The sequence below is a fragment of the Staurois parvus genome, unplaced genomic scaffold (genome assembly GCF_062004578.1).
Source record: "Staurois parvus isolate SC_StPar_1 unplaced genomic scaffold, SC_StPar_1.0 ptg000346l, whole genome shotgun sequence".
Taxonomy (NCBI): domain Eukaryota; kingdom Metazoa; phylum Chordata; class Amphibia; order Anura; family Ranidae; genus Staurois; species Staurois parvus.
The window spans coordinates 2375553-2396078 of record NW_028318142.1 but is presented as its reverse complement, the minus strand read 5'-3'; the positions used below and the strand labels follow the sequence as shown (position 1 = coordinate 2396078).

The following is a 20526-nucleotide window of genomic DNA, read 5'->3' as shown; positions in this document are numbered from 1 at the left end:
GATCAGAGGTCTGAAGGTGCAGGGTTTGGGGCTGATCTGAGGTCTGAAGGTGCAGGGTTTGGGGCTGATCTGAGGTCTGAAGGTGCAGGGTTTGGGGCTGATCTGAGGTCTGAAGGTGCATGATTTGGGGCTGATCTGAGGTCTGAAGGTGCATGATTTGGGGCTGATCTGAGGTCTGAAGGTGCAGGGTTTGGGGCTGATCTCAGGTCTGAAGGTGCAGGGTTTGGGGCTGATCTGAGGTCTGAAGGTACATACATTGTGGCTAATCTGAGGTCTGCAAGTACATGCATTGAGGCTAATCTGAGGATTGAAGGTGCAGGGTTTGGGGCTGATCTGAGGTTTATGTTAGATTGCATTGGTACTAATTCGAGATGTGAATTTGCATGCACTGGCGCTGATCTCAGGCTGGCCATAGGCTGACCCGATTTCCTCATCTACACACTTGATGTGGATAGAAGAAACTTCCCCACTGTGGTACTGTATGCCGACAGTAGGGAGACTTCCCTGCCATCATGATACATTGCCTTTAAAAACACTTTAAGCCTTCATGCACACTTGACGTTTGTACAGCTGCTGTTTTTGGCTTTTGACATTTTTTTATACAGCTAGTAAACCCCCCAGCATGTTATCCTATGTGTCCATGCACACAGACTGTAATCAACGTTTTTTGGCTGTGACATTTTTTGGCTGGAAAAAACCCCCAGAACTAGTGGGTTTCTAGAGGAGTTTTTTTAGCTGCAAAAATGCTCTAACGCTGAAAAACGTGGCAAATTTTTTTTACCAAAAATGTTTTTCTTTCTTTTGGTAAAAAAAACACTAAAAAACGCGAACACTGGAAAACGCAGCTAATTGTGGGAAAATGCCGCTAAACGCTAATGCAAAAACTCTAAAAAAAAGCTGAAAAACTCACATTTTTAACATGACTTTACACAGCTATAGTTACCAGTGCTATCAAAACGTTCAGTGTGCATAAGGGCTAAAGATAACAAGGGATTAAGTTAAAAAATATGAAAACAAACAAAGTTGTCTTTTATTGTTTACCTTTAGGCCCCATTCACATTATAATGTAGCGGGAACGAGCATTCTGGCCATTCCGGCTACTCTATTTTGTTAGTTTAATTTTCACGTGATTCTGCATGTCGGATAGAGTCAAACCATTTACTTGAATGGGCTTCCCTATTGTCACCCAAAAAGAAGCTCCTGCTCATTTTTGGGTGGCAAGCTTCACACGATTTTAAAGCGTGGTTTGCCAAAATTGCGGCAGAATTGCACCGCTTTTGGGGTGCCATGGAAGGATATTGGCACCCAAATGTGCACTGTGCTGCAGTTGCTACACGACTGCAATTCTAAATTGATATGTGTGGATGGAGCCTCAGTGTCAGCACATTCTGCATTAAAACGATACATTGTAATTGGCTGTTTCTGACAGCTGCAGCTAATACAATGTATCAAAGTTTGATTTATTTGGAAATGCAAGGATGTTGAAATGCCCATTCTTGCCATCAGTGCTGAATAAGCTGCTCCAAAGATTGGGACATTGTCTGTCAAATTAAGAATGGGTACTGACAGGTACATGCATGTGCTGAATTGGAAAGGACCCTAGGTACTCAACCAGGGGCGGACTGACCATTTGGAAACTTGGGCACTGCCCGAGGGCCCGGGGTCAGTAGGGGGCCCCATGAGATGCCCCTGGTACTTTTTTCATAGGCTTTTTTGAGTTTGGGCAAGGACACAGGGGCCCCATGATCCCCTATTGCCCGGGGGCCCCATGAGTTGTCAGTCCGCCCCTGTACTCAACTAGATATATACATAAACTTCACAGGGACCATTGCCACTACAACTCTCTTAAAAAAATAATGGAAATATGCTAAAATTTGTGACATTCTTTTGCAAACTACAAAAGAAACAAAGGAATTCCCTGCTACATACGCTTTATCATAGGTTAGTATGGCTGTGCATGACAGTAATACACTAATGGTATGGTGAATCAGCAGATGAAGAGATGCCAGCCAGGCAGTAGATTATTAGTAGTTCCCCTGGTTTTAGGACTCTTAAGACACAGAAAGCTCTGTCAGGTGACCATGCATCTCTTCTTGTTGACTGTGAGAGGGGTGGGGTTACAGGACACTGTGCAGACACACAGTGTGCCTGTGTTCTATAGTCTGTTCAGTCTAAGACAAGATGTGGGGGGTGTATTCAAAAGGCTGGCTGTGATTGGGTGGGGGAGGTGTGCCTGAGGCAGTCTGTGATTGGGAGGGGGTGTGGTAGTTGAATGAAAACTGACCACACAAGCACAGATCAGCTTTTGTGCTTTGTGTGGTCAGTTTAGAACAAAAAATAAAGGTGACTGGCAGGATCAACCAGGTACTTCAGATGGAAGAAGTACATGAAAATTATAAAGACTATGAATTATATGGCAGCACAGTGGCTAAATAGTTATCACTTCCACCTGGCAGTTCCAGGGTCGTTGGTTTGAATCCCAACCACAGCACCACCTGCCTGGAGTTTGCATATTCTCCCTGTGCCTGTGTGGGTTTCCTCCGGGTGCTCCGGTTTCCTCCCACACTCCAAAGACATGCTGGTAGGTTAATTGCATCCTGTCTAAATTGGCCCTAGTATGTGTATGTATGAATGTAAGTTAGGGACCTTAGATTGTACACCCCTTCAGGGTTAGGGACTGATGTGAATGTACAATATACATGTAAAGCGCTGCGTAAATTGACAGCACTATATAAGTACCTGTAATAAATAAAATAAATAATTACAAAATACACGTGTGAACCTGAGAGTGCCTAGAGTGATGAAGCAGGATATTGGGAACATTTGGCTGAACTAGTAGGGTGTAATCCACAATAAACTAAATTCCAGATATTTCTGTGAAACAAAAGATCCAAAATGCTATGACTAGATGATGTCAAGTATAACCATCGATCACTATTTTTAAGATATGATCTCTTTGGAGATTTACCATTCAACTACTGTACATTGTATTTTCTAGACCGTAAGTTGCCTTGCCTTGTCAATACATGGACACGGTGTACGTACAACAAATTCAACATACTATTACTTCTTCCGATTGCAATTATAGTACAAATCCATCTACGGGTAAATGCATTTTGTGGAGCTATGTAGTTCCTGAAAACATATGTCTCCAAGACATTCAGGGGAATCCATAATGGGTGTGATAGCACATCAGGGTGCAGCACACAGGGCCAGGACAGTGGGGTGGGCAAGTGAGCAGGTGCCCAGGACATTGTATTTTAGGGGGGAAACTGGCAATTTGGCCACTCATGCCACACCTCACTGGCAGGAGTGGCTACAGCATCATTCCTGTTAGAAAGAGCAGCGGCAGACTTCTGCTGGGAATAGGATTACGTTTTCTCCTCCCTCCCGCCTGCAGAGGGTTATAGAGAGCTGCCGCTGAGACTGAGAACTCAGCTCAGTCTCAGCGCAGTGCTGCTGAGAAATGAGCGCAGACTGCCCTTCTTTCTCTCTCCCCTTGTCATATGAAATGTCACATGCCTGGAAAGAGGAAGCAGAAGCTGCCTTCACTCCAGATTGTGTGATCTGTGAGTACAACAGAGAAAGGGAGAGACAACTCAGTCCCAGACCTCCCCCTCGGCTCCTCAGACCCCCCCTAGCCTCCTCTGTTGTACCTTAGGTAGACATTTGTGCAATACAGGAGTATAGTGCCTTGAAAATGTATTCATACCTCTTGAAATTTTCCACATTTTGTCATATTACAACCAAAAACGTAAATGTGTTTTATTGGGATTTTATGTGATAGACCAACACAAAGTGGCACATAATTGTGAAGTGGAAGGAAAATGATAAATGGTTTTCAACATTTTTTACAAATAAATATCTGAAAAGTGTGGTGTGCATTTGTATTCAGCCCCTCGTAGTCAATACTTTGTAGAACCACCTTTTGCTGCAATTACAGCTGCAAGTCTTTTTGGGGATGTCTTTACCAGCTTTGCACATCTAGAGAGGGACATTTTTGTCCATTCTTCTTTGCAAAATATCTCAAGCTCTGTCAGATTGGATTGGGAGTGTCTGTGAACAGCAATTTTCAAGTCTTGCCACAGATTCTCAATTGGATTTAGGTCTGGACTGTGACTGGGTCATTCTAACACATGAATATGCTTTGATCTAAACCATTCCATTGTAGCTTTGACTGCATGTTTAGGGTCGTTGTCCTGCTGGAAGGTTAACCTCAGTCTCAAGTCTTTTGCAGACTCTAACAGGTTTTCTTCTACGATTACCCTGTATTTGGCTCCATCCATCTTCCCATCAACTCTGACCAGCTGAAGAGAAGCATGCCCACAACATGATGCTGCCACCACCACCATGTTTCATGGTGGGGATGGTGTATTCAGGGTGATGTGTATTGTTAGTTTTCCACCGCACGTAGCGTTTGGTTTTTAGGTCAAAAAGTTCAATTTTGGTCTCATCCGACCAGAGCACCTTCTTCCATATATTTGCTGTGTCCCCCACATGGCTTCTCGCAAATTGCAAACAGGACTTCTTATGGCATCCTTTCAACAATCCTTTCTTGCCACTCTTCCATAAAGACTAGATTTCTGGATTGCACGACTAGTAGTTGTTCTGTGGACAGATTCTCCCACCCGAGCTGTGGATCTCTGCAGCTCCTCCAGAGTTACCATGGGCCTCCTGGCTGCTTCTCTGATTAATGCTCTCCTTGCCCAGCCTGTCAGTTTAGGTGGATGGCCATGTTTTGGTAGGTCTGAAGGCAGTTGGCTCTACTAGATTTTAGTTAGGGGTATCAGAGTAAATGCAGGCTGAATACAAATACACACCACACTTTTCAGATATTTATTTGTAAAAAATGTTGAAAAACATTTAGCAATTTCCTTCCACTTCACAGTTATGTGCCACTTTTGTGTTGGTCTATCACATAAAATCCCAATAAAATACATTACATTTTTCACATTCCATGGCCTGATGCTTTGCTTTGCAGCCACTAAAGTGCAGTGGGTTAAAACAGACAATGAGAAGCTAAAATATCACCTCTTCACTGCCTGTAAAATGGCCTCTGAAAATAGATCTGCCAAAGATAATTTTTCAGAGGGGCAGCAATTACCTGTGTGTGTCTATAGACACAACACAGCCCAGCTCAGGATTGAGCTGCAAAGGGGCCCCATAGCAAGTGGCTGACTATGGGGGCACTTGAAAGGGAGGAGTTGAGCAGGGGACCCCAGAAGAGGAGGTTTGGGAGTGTTCTGTGCAAAACCATTACACAGAGCATGTATATATAACATGTTTATTATTTTTTTTTTTTAAATGGAACCTTTACAATCACTTTAAATGTTTATGGAATTCAAAAAAGGCTTCTATGTACCATGACAATCCACCACAGTATGTCATTGGTTTATGAAGGGAGTCTATTGTAGACCTAGGGGAATCAAGACTTGATCGCTGCTTCCCCTTTCATTGTCCAGTCTCAGGTTATGGGTAAAAAGGAGACTTGTAAAGCTGGGCATAAACTGCTCATTTTCAACCACTCAATTGTTAATTGGCTGAAATTAGAGTAGTGAGTGGCTCTGCAAGCACCACTAGGCTCAACAAATGTCAAACAAAAAATAGAATGGGCTTGGTGTTGGGTGGAAAATGATCAACTAGGTAGTCACTGCATCATGTCAGATACAGTCACTGCTCATCAGTGCAATTTTATTCAGGCGGCCATGGGTGCCAAAGCTGCCTGAACACAATGGAGATTCCTCTATGTTAGCATGGATGGGGAGAACTGAATGATTTTCTCTGTCTCCTGCTGGGCAAACGACCGAAATTTGAACCATCTATGCTCAGCCTAAAGCTGATTTTCAAACAAACATTAATATGTCCAACGGTACTGCTTGGACCTTGAAGAAGGGGGTACACCCTGAAAGCTTGTCCTGAAAAATTTTATATTAGTTCAAATTAAAAAAACTATCATAGACAGTACATAATTGTTTTTGTTGCCAGAGCACTATCATGGCTACAATCACCTCAAGCAATATGAGAATTTGAATGTTCAAATGTTAAAATTCTTATGAGTGCATTCGATGACATGACAAAATGTGGTTCAAAAGTACTTCAAAAAATGTTTGCTTTTAGCATACAATTTTGGAGTGAATGGGCTTTCCCAAAAGAAAACCACTTTCACAGTTGGAAATTCGTTCGCTAGAGAAAAATTCTCCATCTTGCTCCTTTGAATTTTCTCATCACTGCAGTCAAAAACAAATGCTGATTTGATCCCAATAATGATTAGAAAATCAACTGTTATGGCCAGCTTAGTGTTAGAAAACCGCAATATAGCAAAATCAGGTCTCCAGCTCTACCAGCCAGAGGCTGTGCTGTCTGGAACAGCTGTGCAGGTCTCAGAAATGGATGGACAGAAATACACTGCTTAAAAAAATTAAGGGAACACTTTTTAATCAGAGTATAGCATCAAGTCAGTTAAACTCCTGGGACATTGATCTGGTCAGTGAAGTAGCAGAGGGGGTTGTTAATCAGTTTCAGCTGCTTTGGTGTTAACAAAATTAACAACAGGTGCACTAGATGGGCAACAATGAGACGACCCCCAAAACAGTAATGGTTTTACAGGTGGAGGCCACTGACATTTTTTTAGCTACTCATCTTTTCTGTTTTTCACTAGTTTTGCATTTGTCTAGGGTCAGTGTCTCTAATGGTAGCATGAGGCGATACCTGGACCCTACAGAGGTTGCAGAGGCTGCCCAACCCCTCCAGGATGAAATCCGTGGACCCATTGTCAGGTTCCTTACGCTGGTGCAGTGGGTCCTGGGTTCCTCCTGGTGCACGAAAATGCCCTGCCTGACGTGGCGAGAGTATGCAGGCAGTTCCTGGAGGATGAAGGAATTGATACCATTGAATGGTGCCCAAGCTCGCCTGATCTAAATCCAATAGAACACCCCTGGGATGTCTTGTTCGGTCCATCCTACACACCTCAGACTGTCCAGGAGCTCAGTGATGCCCTGGTCCAGATCTGGGAGGAAATACCCCAGGATACCATCCATCATCTCATTAGGAGCATGCCCTGATGTTGTCAGGCATGCATACAAGCACTTGGGGGCCATACAAACTACTGAGTACCATTTTGAGTTGCTGCAATGAAATTTCAGCAAAATGAACTAGCTTGCTGCATCATTTTTTCACTTTGATTTTTGGGGTGTCTTTGAATTCAGTCCTCTGTAGGTTGATAACTTTCATTTCCATCAAACGATGGGGCATCCTTACATTCCTAACACATTACCCAGTCCATATCAGTATAGATATCCAGCATGATATTTTTCCCCATTGAGATCTGATGTGTTTTCAAAGTGTTCCTTTAATTTGTTTGAGCAATGTACAAATCCTTTGACGGGTTAAACAGTTCCCATATGTGTATCTTTTCTATTGTAGTTAAGCCGTTTGCCCTAAGTTCAGCTTTAAGGAAAGGTCCTAAGAAACTGCATCCATTAGACATCACTCATCTATTGTAATGAACAATTGATGGTGCAATGGCTTCACCTAGTGTTTGTTTTAGGATATGGATTTTCAAATCACCATCCTGGATCATCAGAAACTGCCAAATCATCAGGATTCGGTTAACGGCTCAGAACAATTAGATTTCCTTTCCAAGAAACCTCACCATTAAATTATTACTGAATAATATGCAACCCTCAGCAGCTAACAGATGAAAACTTCAGAGCTGGATTCATGTGTTGTCAAGCAGCAGAAAAAAAAATTAGAAAAAGATCATTAATTCAGCTCTGGAGTTAGTGCAGCATTCTTACTTAGAGGATGTGTGCAAAGAATGTCTTTTTCTGTCCTAGTTATCTTATTATTCTCTGCTCAAAAAATTACTAGTTGGTAAGAGTTGAATCTTTTCTGAGACTGGTTGTATAAAATGTGGAAAAATTTCACCAGTGCAATAAGTGAGCGATATTAATAATGTACAGTATAACTTGGAAGAAAAAATGGAATGTCATGTTACAAACTAATGACTGGGATTAAACAGAACCTACCACCACATCCTGTCTTAATATAGGCAGGCAATCTGCATTAGATGTACTTACGAAAGTGCTGCCTGCTGCTGCACTGCTGAACAAAATATCAGTCCTGCAATTTAGCCAGAATATTGACACTTTCTGGAGTGTCAGATTGTGAGTCTTAGGACTTGTTCACACTTGACTGTTTTACCAACGCTTGCCAAACGCCCCTATATATATATTTGGCAAGCATTGGTCCGGCGTCCGTGGAGCATTTGTTAACGCTCGGCAAACGCTCCGCAACCGCCGCATGCGCGGTTAAAACGAGCGTTAAAAACACTCCGCAAACGCCTATAATGAAGTTTAAATGGTGTTACCGCTCCGCAAATGCCCGCAACCGCGTCGCAACCGCACCGCAAATGCCAGCTGGGAGTTTGCGGAGCGGCACCATAGGCTAGAATAGGAGGCTTCAACGCCTCCCGACTCGACCAGAGGCGTCCGTTTTGCCGCGACACAACGCTAACGCACCGTTAGAACAGCACCATGTGCTGCAATGTGCAGAATTGTCAGAGGCGTTTGGGAAGCGGTAAAAACGCTTCCCAAACGCCTCTCTGCCGCCTGCACACAACGCTAGTGTGAACATAGCCTTACTGGCTCCCAAAGCCTCTTCCTTCTAGTCTCAACATTGTTACAGTGTTCTTACTAGAAGTACAAAAATCTCATAATATTGGCACTGAAAGCAGATGCATAGTAAACAAAGCAATAAAGCAGCTTTCAGTAGTGTTCTGGAGACATTTTTGCTTTTCCGGTACAGTGGTACAGTGATGATGTATGGGGCTGAGAAAGGGGGGGGGGGGATGAGGGCAAGCCAAAAGTCATGATCTAGCATACATTGCCTAATTTGAACAGCTGTTATTTATTCACCTTTATCCCAAAATGAAAAAAAACTGTTGGCTGTAACTGATTATAAAGTGTGAGCTGGAGTTTAGTGTCAGTTTGTTAGTATATTTAAATCTGCTAATACATTCAATACTCTCCCTCCAGACTGACAATGCTGCTATCTGCTGTGCCTCCTGTGCTCCTTCCATCCAGAGTGGAGGCATCCTAATACAGGAGATGTGTTATTGGCCAGATCACCAGGTGAAAACCGAAGAAAAAAAGCCAAAGAAAAGAAAGCGAATGCAGCAGTCACATCTAATGATTGGTAAGTTGTGAAAGAATACATTTTTGGTTTTGGTTTAATACTGTTTTAAGTACACATTCAGGTATAACATTAGTAGTTTGCTAAATGGTTTCACTTGCTGTCTGGAACTGCTTTTGAACAAGTCAAAGAGGCAGGAATTAACCTGATGTTGCCCAGTAACGCAGTCCATTTCCAGTAATTTCTCCATGTACAAACTCCCCTTCATAGTAACTTCCATCTCTAAATAAAAGCTTCCCGTGACCTGCAATAAAAAGGGATAAGTGGTAGTCATTACTGCTTCTAATGACTTGCTCTTGTTTATATGTTAAAATGTATTGATTATTCAGTTTGCCATATGTTTTTCCACTTGTGTTGTGATGCACAGCATTTTTATGAAGTGGGCAGCTGTACAGTTCAAACAGAGGATATTTTCCCAGAAGGCCTGTAATTAAAATTATTATTACCTAATGAGCTTATGGAAGAATCAATGGGCACTGTGAAGGAAACAATGGTAAGCATCCAACCTTCAGGTGTCCAATGAAGTAAGATGTCCCCCCAGCATAGTTTACCCTGGGAATGATCATATGACTATAGAAGGGATCTCATGACTATGATTTTGTGTCATAGTCATGAGTGATTGATTTAAAGTGGTTGTAAACTCTCACATATACCCAGTGAAGTGACTGGCCTCAGGTGATACACAGAGACGAAACAAGTCCTCCTACATAAGTTGTACCTGTCTATCTGCAGCTCTCTTCTCTACGTCCATTTAAAGTGCTGAATTTATTTGTCTGAGAGTTCACAAAATAAGCGATGAAGAGCTAAAATTACACACTGCAAAGCTCAGTGATTAGATCTCTGAGAGCGGATTGGAGGGAAGAGTCACACCTCCTTCACACAGCACACAGGAACAGAGCTGAGGCTGTCAATCTGCTGGAGGTCCCTCCCTGTCACCTTTTTTTTTTTTGGTGCCAAAAAAAACTTGCCAGATGTGATCCTTAATTGAGACAAGTACACATTATAGAGAGATATGCTTTATTAATATTTCATGTCTGAGGTTTACAATCACTTTAAAGCAAAACACGAATGGCCAGGTTTGATTTCTCAGCCAAATCACTTTTAGTTTACCATAAAGGTACACGGGCACCGTACCAAACAAATGTGAAATAAAAAAAAACAGATGAAACACAAATTGAAAACATATATAGTGGTTTACCATGTTTACTCATAGGATTTGTATTTCTGTCTATCTAGTCCTGGGATTTGTAAAACCCAATCACACAGCACTACCCTGTCTTGCTGGGCAAGAAACCTGATTTATCTCTGCTGCAGTTAAGAACCACTGACAGTTCAAATCCCTCCCCAGTCTGTGACTGAACAATGAAATTAGAAACAGAAGACCAATACGCTCATCTGTTTGTTAATTTGCTCTCTCCTCCTATCAGCATGCTCCTTGTTAGTATGTGAGCACTGCATCACAACTGATTGGCTCCTTGTGCTGTCAGTCTGAGCTCTGCTGTACAGAGGACTGCAGGAGACCCATACAAAGTCAAATTCAGGTACTTTCACTGATTGCGTTTAAAACATACATTTAATTGTGTATGAATGAATATATAGCTGCATTAATTTGGGCTTTTTATATCTGCTTAGTGATTTCCTAAAATTACACCTAGCCATGGATACACATAATATAAACAAAATATTAATCCCTTGGCCCCACTGGACTGGGCTTTTTTCAGTGGGGTTGCGTATATGCCTCTGTGCTCAGACTGGGGTCTTACCGGGAACCCCGGGTTCTGTACTAACGATCAGGACCCGGAACTCCCGATTCCGGGTCACCTGATTGCTGTGATAGCCTTTGATTGGCTATCACAGTGATCAGTCACTGTGCAGAGAAAGATGAGCAAACTGTGTGTAATAAATAATAAAGAATATAAAAAAATAAAGAAAAAATACTTAGATCAAAGTTTGATCTAGGTCAGTTCAGGCTTAGTGTTTGGGACAAGAAAGGGTCAAAGGTCAAGGTCAGAGTTAAAGGTCAGGGTCAGTATATTTTGGGCAGGATTTAAGAAAAAAATTAAATTAGTATCAGTATCAGTGTGTTTTAGGTAGATAAAAAAAAAAGCAAAATGTGTGCAATTTTCCTCAAAAAAAAACCAAGATGTAATCCACTTGGATGCACAAGTAGTTGTGATGATATGTACACTTTTACTAACACGTGTCAAAGTTGCAAAATGTTAGACATTAACATTTGTTTTACCCTTAGGCACGAAGGGGTTAAGCAGTAATCTTATCCAACATAAAAATCATACAAAAGGCATCAAATATCCCCAAATAAGAAAAATAGAATAATAATTGGACCTTGTTGGTGCTTTAGTAAGCCAAATTCTAAATCCCATTACATACAGTATATGGTCACCGGAAAAGGTGTCAACCAAAAGATAAACATGTCAATTTACTATCTTGTAAACAACATACTAAAGGTCAATGATCTTAGCACTGAATTCCAAGCAATATTCTGGGCATTCGCCTGTTATTGCAGTTATGCATTCATTCTTAAACTGAACTCTGGTGACAAAAATACCCATGCAGTGGGGCTCCTCATGCACTGCAGGTGTTTAATTCTGTCTGGGGGGAACATGAAAGCATTTTTACTTATGTTATTCTTTGCTCTTGCAGGTTTCCAGCCACAAGTCCAGACACAGAAGCCACGTCTTTTAATGGATCTGCCAGTCGCAGGCAATCTGATGTCATTATGTACAATGCAGGACCAGCAGCCCTACACTGGAAGCGAAAAAGGCCGTGGGAGCACTGAAGAGCACTGACTGCCAAGGGAGTAAGGGATAACGTACAGTATGTATACTTGTAGTTGCTTTTTCTGTTCCAGCTTGATGAAAGGAACATTTAACCCTCAATACATGGGTCATTTTTCACCTATAGTTCAGCTTTAAAGCAGAACCAAAGTCTGATGGTTGAGGGAAGGCTCTTGCCATAACATGCAGCTATGCACATTATCAATGAATGTTGACCCAACTATTGATTTTGGAATGCTTCATAAAAAGACAGTTTGTTGTCTTACCGTTTTTCATGGGATATTAGGCTGGCAATAATGCTTTTACTAGTTTTGGGTAGCATGAGGAAGAGTTATCACCTCTGTCAAGTTTTTGTGTTCTACAAAGTCCATAAAGCACACAAGACTAATGACTGAGAGTCCAAAAACTTTTTGTTCTACAAAGTCCATAAAGCACACAAGACTAAATGACTGAGTCCAAAAACTTTTTGTTCTACAAAGTCCATAAAGTGCACCAGACTAATGACTGAGAGTCCAAAAACTTTTTGTTCTCCAAAGTCCATAAAGTGCACAAGACTAATGACTGAGAGTCCAAAAACTTTTTGTTCTCCAAAGTCCATAAAGTGCACCAGACTAATGACTGAGAGTCCAAAAACTTTTTGTTCTACAAAATCCATAAAGTGCACCAGACTAATGACTGAGAGTCCAAAAACTTTTTGTTCTACAAAGTCCATAAAGTGCACCAGACTAATGACTGAGAAACGTTTTGTTCTACAAAGTCCATAAAGTGCACCAGACTAATGACTGAGAGTCCAAAACCTTTTGTTCTACAAAGTGCATAAAGTGCACCAGACTAATGACTGAGAAACGTTTTGTTCTACAAAGTCCATAAAGTGCACCAGACTAATGACTGAGAGTCCAAAACCTTTTGTTCTACAAAGTGCATAAAGTGCACCAGACTAATGACTGAGAAACGTTTTGTTCTACAAAGTCCATAAAGTGCACCAGACTAATGACTGAGAAACGTTTTGTTCTACAAAGTCCATAAAGTGCACCAGACTAATGACTGAGAAACGTTTTGTTCAACAAAGTCCATAAAGTGCACCAGACTAATGACTGAGAAACGTTTTGTTCTACAAAGTCCATAAAGTGCACCAGACTAATGACTGAGAAACGTTTTGTTCTACAAAGTCCATAAAGTGCACCAGACTAATGACTGAGAAATGTTTTGTTCTACAAAGTCCATAAAGTGCACCAGACTAATGACTGAGAATCCAAAACCTTTTGTTCTACAAAGTGCATAAAGTGCACCAGACTAATGACTGAGAAATGTTTTGTTGTACAAAGTCCATAAAGTCCACCAGACCAATGACTGAGAGTCCAAAAACATTTTGTTCTACAAAATCCATAAAGTGCACCAGACTAATGACTGAGAGTCCAAAAATTTTTTGTTGTACAAAGTCCATAAAGTGCACCAGACTAATGACTAAGAGTCCAAAAACGTTTTGTTCTACAAAGTCCATAAAGTGCACCAGACTAATGACTGAGAAATGTTTTGTTCTACAAAGTCCATAAAGTGCACCAGACTAATGACTGAGAGTCCAAAACCTTTTGTTCTACAAAGTGCATAAAGTGCACCAGACTAATGACTGAGAAAGGTTTTGTTGTACAAAGTCCATAAAGTCCACCAGACCAATGACTGAGAGTCCAAAAACGTTTTGTTCTACAAAATCCATAAAGTGCACCAGACTAATGACTGAGAGTCCAAAAACTTTTTGTTGTACAAAGTCCATAAAGTGCACCAGACCAATGACTGAGAGTCCAAAAACATTTTGTTCTACAAAGTCCATAAAGTGCACCAGACTAATGACTGAGAAACATTTTGTTCTACAAAGTCCATGAAGTGCACCAGACTAATGACTGAGAGTCCAAAAACTTTTAATACCATTATTTGTTAGGCAAGACATTATAAAATGTAAAACAGCCAACTTGTTTCAGGGGGTCAGGGTACGTCCCTTCTTCAAGTCTCAGATATTACATAGACTTGAGAGGACTGAAAATGGCAGAATTACCACAATTATTTGTTAGATGAAAAAGATGACACAGTGCCCAGGAGAAAATAGTAGCAGTACTGTGGGCACTGCGTCACTTTTTTTTCATCAAACAACTATTGTAGTGATTCCGCATCATTTGTATTCATTGGGTTTTTGTTTTAACAGAACTTTCATCAAGCTGGTAAAGAATTCCCCACAAAATGTACATTCTTTAGATAATTCATGAGAACACATATTTGGCTTATTTTAAAGTTTTGTGTTGAAAAGTAAGGTTTATCAAAATAATGGCAAAGAAAAAAAAAAGCTTACCGTGTTTTTTACCATCTTTCCACTCCCCTTCATAGCGGAAAAATGAATTTGTGTAAACGTAAATGCCATATCCTACATAACAAAACATAAAATATTGATGATTATTTAGAATTTGCAGTCCATAAAAACTACATATTTGCTGTGAAAAAAACAATCGCCATGTAATGACATCAAATGCTCTTTGCAGCGTTTTCCTGTAAACCCAGGCCACTGTGATGACATGCCCCCAGAGGGCGGGTTAATGACATGCTCCCAGGGGGTGGTTCATTGTCATGCCCCTAGAGCAGGGGTTGGCAACCTGCGGCTCTGCAGCTGTTGTGGAACTACATTTCCCATTAGGTATTGCAAAGACTAGAAATTACAAGCATGACTCTACAGGTTCCATGAGACATTGCAAAACTGACAGTTACAGCTATGACTTGCAGAGGCATGATGGAACTTGTAGTTCTGCAACAGCTGGAGAGCTGCAGGTTGCTCACCCCTGCCCTAGAAGGAGGGTCCAGGACAACCTGAGCTTACAGGAATTGGATTGAATGATGCTGGCTATAAAGAGACAGTGAAGTCAAGCAGCACTGGACCTCTGTGCGGTCTATCTGGGGTGGGACATCTCCAGAGCAGGGGCGGATTGACCATTTGGAAATTCGGGGGCACTGCCTGAGGGCCCGGGGTCAGTAGGGGGCCCCATGAGATGCCCCTGGTACCTTTTTCATAGGCTTTTTTGAGTTTGGGCAAGGACACAGGGGCCCCATGATCCCCTATTGCCCGGGGGCCCCATGAGTTGTCAGTCCGCCCCTGCTCCAGAGAGGAGGAGAATATTGTAGCAAGAGCTGCTTTTTTATTTTAAACAGTGGACAACTTAATATTATGTTTTGCTAGAAACTAGAATTCCACTTGAATGTCATCTGTTTATATAATATTCATTGAATTAAATGAATTTCTTTTTTTTATTTTACATGCCTTTAGCTATCAACTTTACTTTAGCTATTTATATGTATATTAATTTATAGCCATTTATACACTTACTTTTACTTGTTATTATTTATTTTTAGCTCTGTATATGTAGCGCTCCCAGGGGCGCATTGACCATTTGGAAACTCGGGCACTGCCCGAGGGCCCGGGGTCAGTAGGGGGCCCCATGAGATGCCCCTGGTACCTTTTTCATAGGCTTTTTTGAGTTTGGGCAAGGACACAGGGGCCCCATGATTCCCTATTGCCTGGGGGCCCCATGAGTTATCAGTCCGCACCTGAGCACTACCCCTTTGAGGGCCGCTAATTGATGCTTGTCCCTGGTTGTTGCCCTGACTTTGCACGCCTCTCAGTCCCTCTGACACCCTAGATTAAGACATCACTAATACAAGAATAATACCTTGTTAATTGAACAAGACACAACTCAAGTTTACCAAAGTAAAATTGCTGTATTCAATAGGTAACTGGATTGAAGAATGAACAGTTTTCACAAATTAACCTCTGCAACTGCTTCTAGTATGATAGTGAGTATATCACAATAAATATCAATATCACAATAAAAGAACTTGCATTCAAACTAATGAGTAAACATTAAGAAAAGGCTTGATCTCCTAGATTGTGAGCTCTAACGAGCGTGGCCCTCTGTTTCCTCTTGTACCAAATTGTATTGTACCTGTAATGTCTACCTTCATTTTGTAAAGCTCTGCGCAAACTGTTGGCGCTCTATAAATCCTGTATAATAATAATATAATAATTATTACAAGTATAAATGAGTAAGTGCTCTTGGAATATAGTGACCTAGTGTTGACACTGGTGTAAAGGGGAGAGACTTAGAAACAGGTCAGGTCCCTCTGGACCACTGAGGTGGGACCTGTGTGGTACCTGTACTCTAGTATAATCTTGCTTAGGCCAATGTCTCAGTGAGTTGGTCAAGAGATGAGAGCAGTTCAGATTTCAGATGTGAGGCGATATCTTCGCTAACATTTTGGGGCTCGTAATTGATGGTGACTAGTCACAGATCTGCAGTATCCAGTAAGTAGACAGCTGAGATACTTGTAAGGGTGGTCCCTTTAAGGCAGAAAAGATATGATATCTGCATACAGTGTCTCTAGATAGTGAGGTGACAGTATGAAAGTGTATGGATGTCTGCCTGCTCACCAATCCCGGCCTGAAGGCAGTCCCGCAAGAACAGGACAGTCAATCCAGGCTTTACAGGCGCGCTCTGATGACAGCACAGCGTGCGATCACCTGGCTCCATTGACACATCAGCGATCAGCATAGAACTTGTAGAGCAGCTCTTCCGCTGAAGAAAAGGCCTTGAACATCCAGCTCGCACAGCTGAGATCAGTGGTGTGGATCCCCCTCCTGAAGTTGGACTTAGACCAGCTAGGCCACACTGGTGTGGTGCCCCTTAAGTGCAGAACGGCAGTACTCCCGCTCTGTGTGAAATCCCTGGGCCAAGAGAGAAAGCCAGCCAATTTCATTCAAACATATAGTCTGTCCCATAGGTTCATTCTGTGGCTCAGCCACTTGGAAGGTATAGTTCAAGATGTGGAGTGGTAACCTGTTATCCAAGGGCATTGTGACTACATGTCCCAAGATTCTCTGCTTTATTCCAGAAATGTCACCCTCCACTCTGCTGACAGGAAATGAGGTAGACTTTGGTATCCAAGGCACTACAGGGAAATGTTAGGGTAATTGTCCCAGAGTGATATCTTACTCCGTGATGGCACAGCTGCCACCTGGCTACTACTATATTTATATTTATTTATTATTCATTTTTTTATTTATAGCTATTTACTGTATACATTTAGCTGTTTTGACTTTCCACATTTACAGTTGTTCTGCAAAAATGACAGTAAGAGGGATTGGAACAAACCAAAAGACTACCAAGAGTGTGTACAATTATCATCATTGTTTAACCGCTTCCTGACCACCCTATAGCAGGTACACTGCTACAGGGCGGCACAGGTGTGCAAAATCACGTATATATACTTAATTTTGCATTTCCGGGTAGGGGGCACGCACGCCCTACCCGCGCCGGCCGGTGATTACTCACCGGCTCCCGGTGATTGCCGAGCATCTCCGAAGGGGAGGAGAACTGTATGTAAACAATACAGCTCTCCTCTCTGTCAGCTCATGCACACTGCTTTGGATGGCTGTGCACAGCACAGGCATCCAAAGCAGTGTGATTACAGTGACGCACAGAGCTTACTGTGAAACAGCACACCGTTAACCCTTTAATCACCCCTAACCAGCACCAGCGGATGTGATTGATCTGTGTGCACCGGCGGATGTGATTGATCTGTGTGCACCGGCGGATGTGATTGATCTGTGTGCACCGGCGGATGTGATTGATCTGTGTGCACCTGCGGATGTGATTGATCTGTGTGCACCGGCGGATGTGATTGATCTGTGTGCACCGGCGGATGTGATTGATCTGTGTGCACCGGCGGATGTGATTGATCTGTGTGCACCGGCGGATGTGATTGATCTGTGTGCACCGGCGGATGTGATTGATCTGTGTGCATCGGCGGATGTGATTGATCTGTGTGCATCGGCGGATGTGATTGATCTGTGTGCACCGGCGGATGTGATTAATCTGTGTGCACCAGAGGATGTGATTAATCTGTGTGCATCGGCGGATGTGATTGATCTGTGTGCACCGGCGGATGCGATTGATCTGTATGCACCAGTGGATGCGATTGATCTGTGTGCACCAGAGGATGCGATTGATTTGTGTGCACCAGCGGATGCGATTGATCTGTGTGCACCAGAGGATGCGATTAATCTGTGTGCACCAGAGGATGCGATTAATCTGTGTGCACCAGAGGATGCGATTAATCTGTGTGCACCAGAGGATGTGATTAATCTGTGTGCACCAGAGGATGTGATTAATCTGTGTGCACCAGAGGATGTGATTAATCTGTGTGCACCAGAGGATGTGATTAATCTGTGTGCACCAGAGGATGTGATTAATCTGTGTGCACCAGAGGATGTGATTAATCTGTGTGCACCAGAGGATGTGATTAATCTGTGTGCACCAGAGGATGTGATTAATCTGTGTGCACCAGAGGATGTGATTGATCTGTGTGCACCAGAGGATGTGATTGATCTGTGTGCACCAGAGGATGTGATTGATCTGTGTGCACCAGAGGATGTGATTGATCTGTGTGCACCAGCGGATGTGATTTATCTGTGTGCACCAGAGGATGTGATTGATTTGTGTGCTTTGCATTCCCTAATGTTGCCATTGTGATTGCTTCATGCAGTAAGGCATGCCCCTAGATCAGGGGTAGGCAACCTTAAAGAGGTGGAGATCTACCTGAACAACATGGGAGTCAATGATCACTGGGCACAGTGTCCCCCAGTGCCGCCTCCTCACACTTCTTATTGCCATACTACCATGTTGCAATCGCACGGCAATTATGGGTTTAAATCAGCTGGTGAAGAGGCAACATATCACCTCCTCACCACCTGTCAAGCACACTCAGATCGCTTTTCAGAGGAGCAGCAGTGCCTGCTGTACTTATGAATAAGGCCTTAGTTGCATTCACCAGTGGCAACCTTAGAGCTCATTCACGCGCATAGTTGGGGTAGGGGTGGTAAAACCCTGCGGTTGAGTCGCCGTTTTACCGCCCCCCAATCCCTACCACCTTTAGCAGCCATAGGTTTACACATGCCGCAGTAGGAATTAAACCCCCTGCTGCTTTTGGTGGGTGCTACCTCTTGCCAATCAAGACCCATTCAGGTGATTGGAGCCACTCTGCAAGCACCCCGCAACTGCATTCTTCTGCGGGGTCCAAGGAGTTAAAGCAGGTGGTGAAAAAGCAACACACCACTGCCTGCTTTAACTCCTTGTTTGCTGTATTGCACAAGGTTGCAGGGCACTTGCAGGGCAGCCTCATTCACTTGAATGAGTCATGTTTGGCTGGTGCTAAAGCCACAACCATGACAGGGTGTATAACTCATGCAGCAGCTACAACTTGTGTACACCAGTGGCCACTGCAGCTAAAGAGGGTGTGATTGGGGCAGGGGTGGTAAAAACATGTCTTAACTATGAGGTTTTACAATCCCCCCCATGTTAGCTTTACTCTAGACTTCTATTACATCCTGCAGGTGTGGGGCACTTTCTGAAAGCACACCAAATTTCTGAATGCAAAAAGTGCACCAAATCCGCAGGATATAATAAAAGTCTATGGCTAAGGTCAGCAAGCCCGCAGGATAACTGCAGGTACACTGCACTGCACCCGCGGGGTTGGTAAATTACAGCGCACCAATGTGAAAGAAGCCCTATACTAGTATGCCCAGTGTATTGCTTCACACCGACTTTCGTGCTGCTGGCACCACTTTGGAGGCCTCTAGCCGGGATAAGAGGTGGAGTGCAGTTGGTATCACTCTGCATGGGACAGGAGCCAGCATTACAGAGGAGGCATCGGCTTATGTGGCTCTTGTTCCCTACTACAGCTCCAACTTTACAAGTACAGGCGTACCTCGGTTTACGAACACCTCGGTTAATGTAATTTTCGTTTTATGAATGGAAATCCATTGAAAATAATGGCTCAGTTTACAAATTTTTTTCGCAATACGAACAGATTACTTGGTTATGAATGCATTTATGAATTAATTTTTAATCATGTCCCTGTACAGTATTTATGCCTTTAAAGTGCACTTTATAAAGAGTTTTGAACAGATAAAAGCCCTTTTTTTTTTACTTTTTTCTGACCTCCGGAATGGATTAATTGGTTTTCAATGCATTCCTATGGGAAACCGCGTTTCGGTTTACGAATTTTTTGCAATATGAACGGATTAATTGGTTTTCAATGCATTTACGAATTAATTTTTAATCATGTCCCTGTACAGTATTTATGCCTTTAAAGTGCACTTTATAAATAGTTTTGAACAGATAAAAGACTTTTTTTTTTTTAACTTTTTTCTGACCTCCGGAACAGATTAATTGCTTTTCAATGCATTCCTATGGGAAACCGCGTTTCAGTTTACGAATTTTTCGCAATCCGAAAAGTCTTGCAGAATGCATTAAATTCGTAAACCGAGGTACGCCTGTAGTCTCCCTGCACTGCACTCTGTTTGATGCTCTGGGATGGTGGGTCAGCAAGCCCAGGTCGCAATCTACCAGTTACCTAGCCGAGATCTACTGGTTGCAGACCACCATCCTAAAGGGAATGGCACTCACTGTGCAGTAAGAACCAACTGAATGACAAATGGGAGTCA

At 42.6% G+C, this 20526-nt stretch overlaps 1 protein-coding gene across 2 annotated transcripts in view; it reads right to left on the bottom strand.

The window, feature by feature from the left end:
- The window catches only part of MORN1 (MORN repeat containing 1), a 457770-nt gene that overhangs the window by 406603 nt on the left and 30641 nt on the right, over positions 1-20526 (bottom strand). For both annotated transcript variants that reach the window (XM_089684351.1, XM_089684352.1), the window contains exons 2-3: positions 14329-14400; positions 9338-9436 (exon numbers count right to left, since the gene is read on the bottom strand). In XM_089684351.1, coding sequence (XP_089540477.1) covers positions 9338-9436; positions 14329-14400 — 171 coding nt within the window. The remainder of the gene's footprint in view (positions 1-9337; positions 9437-14328; positions 14401-20526) is intronic.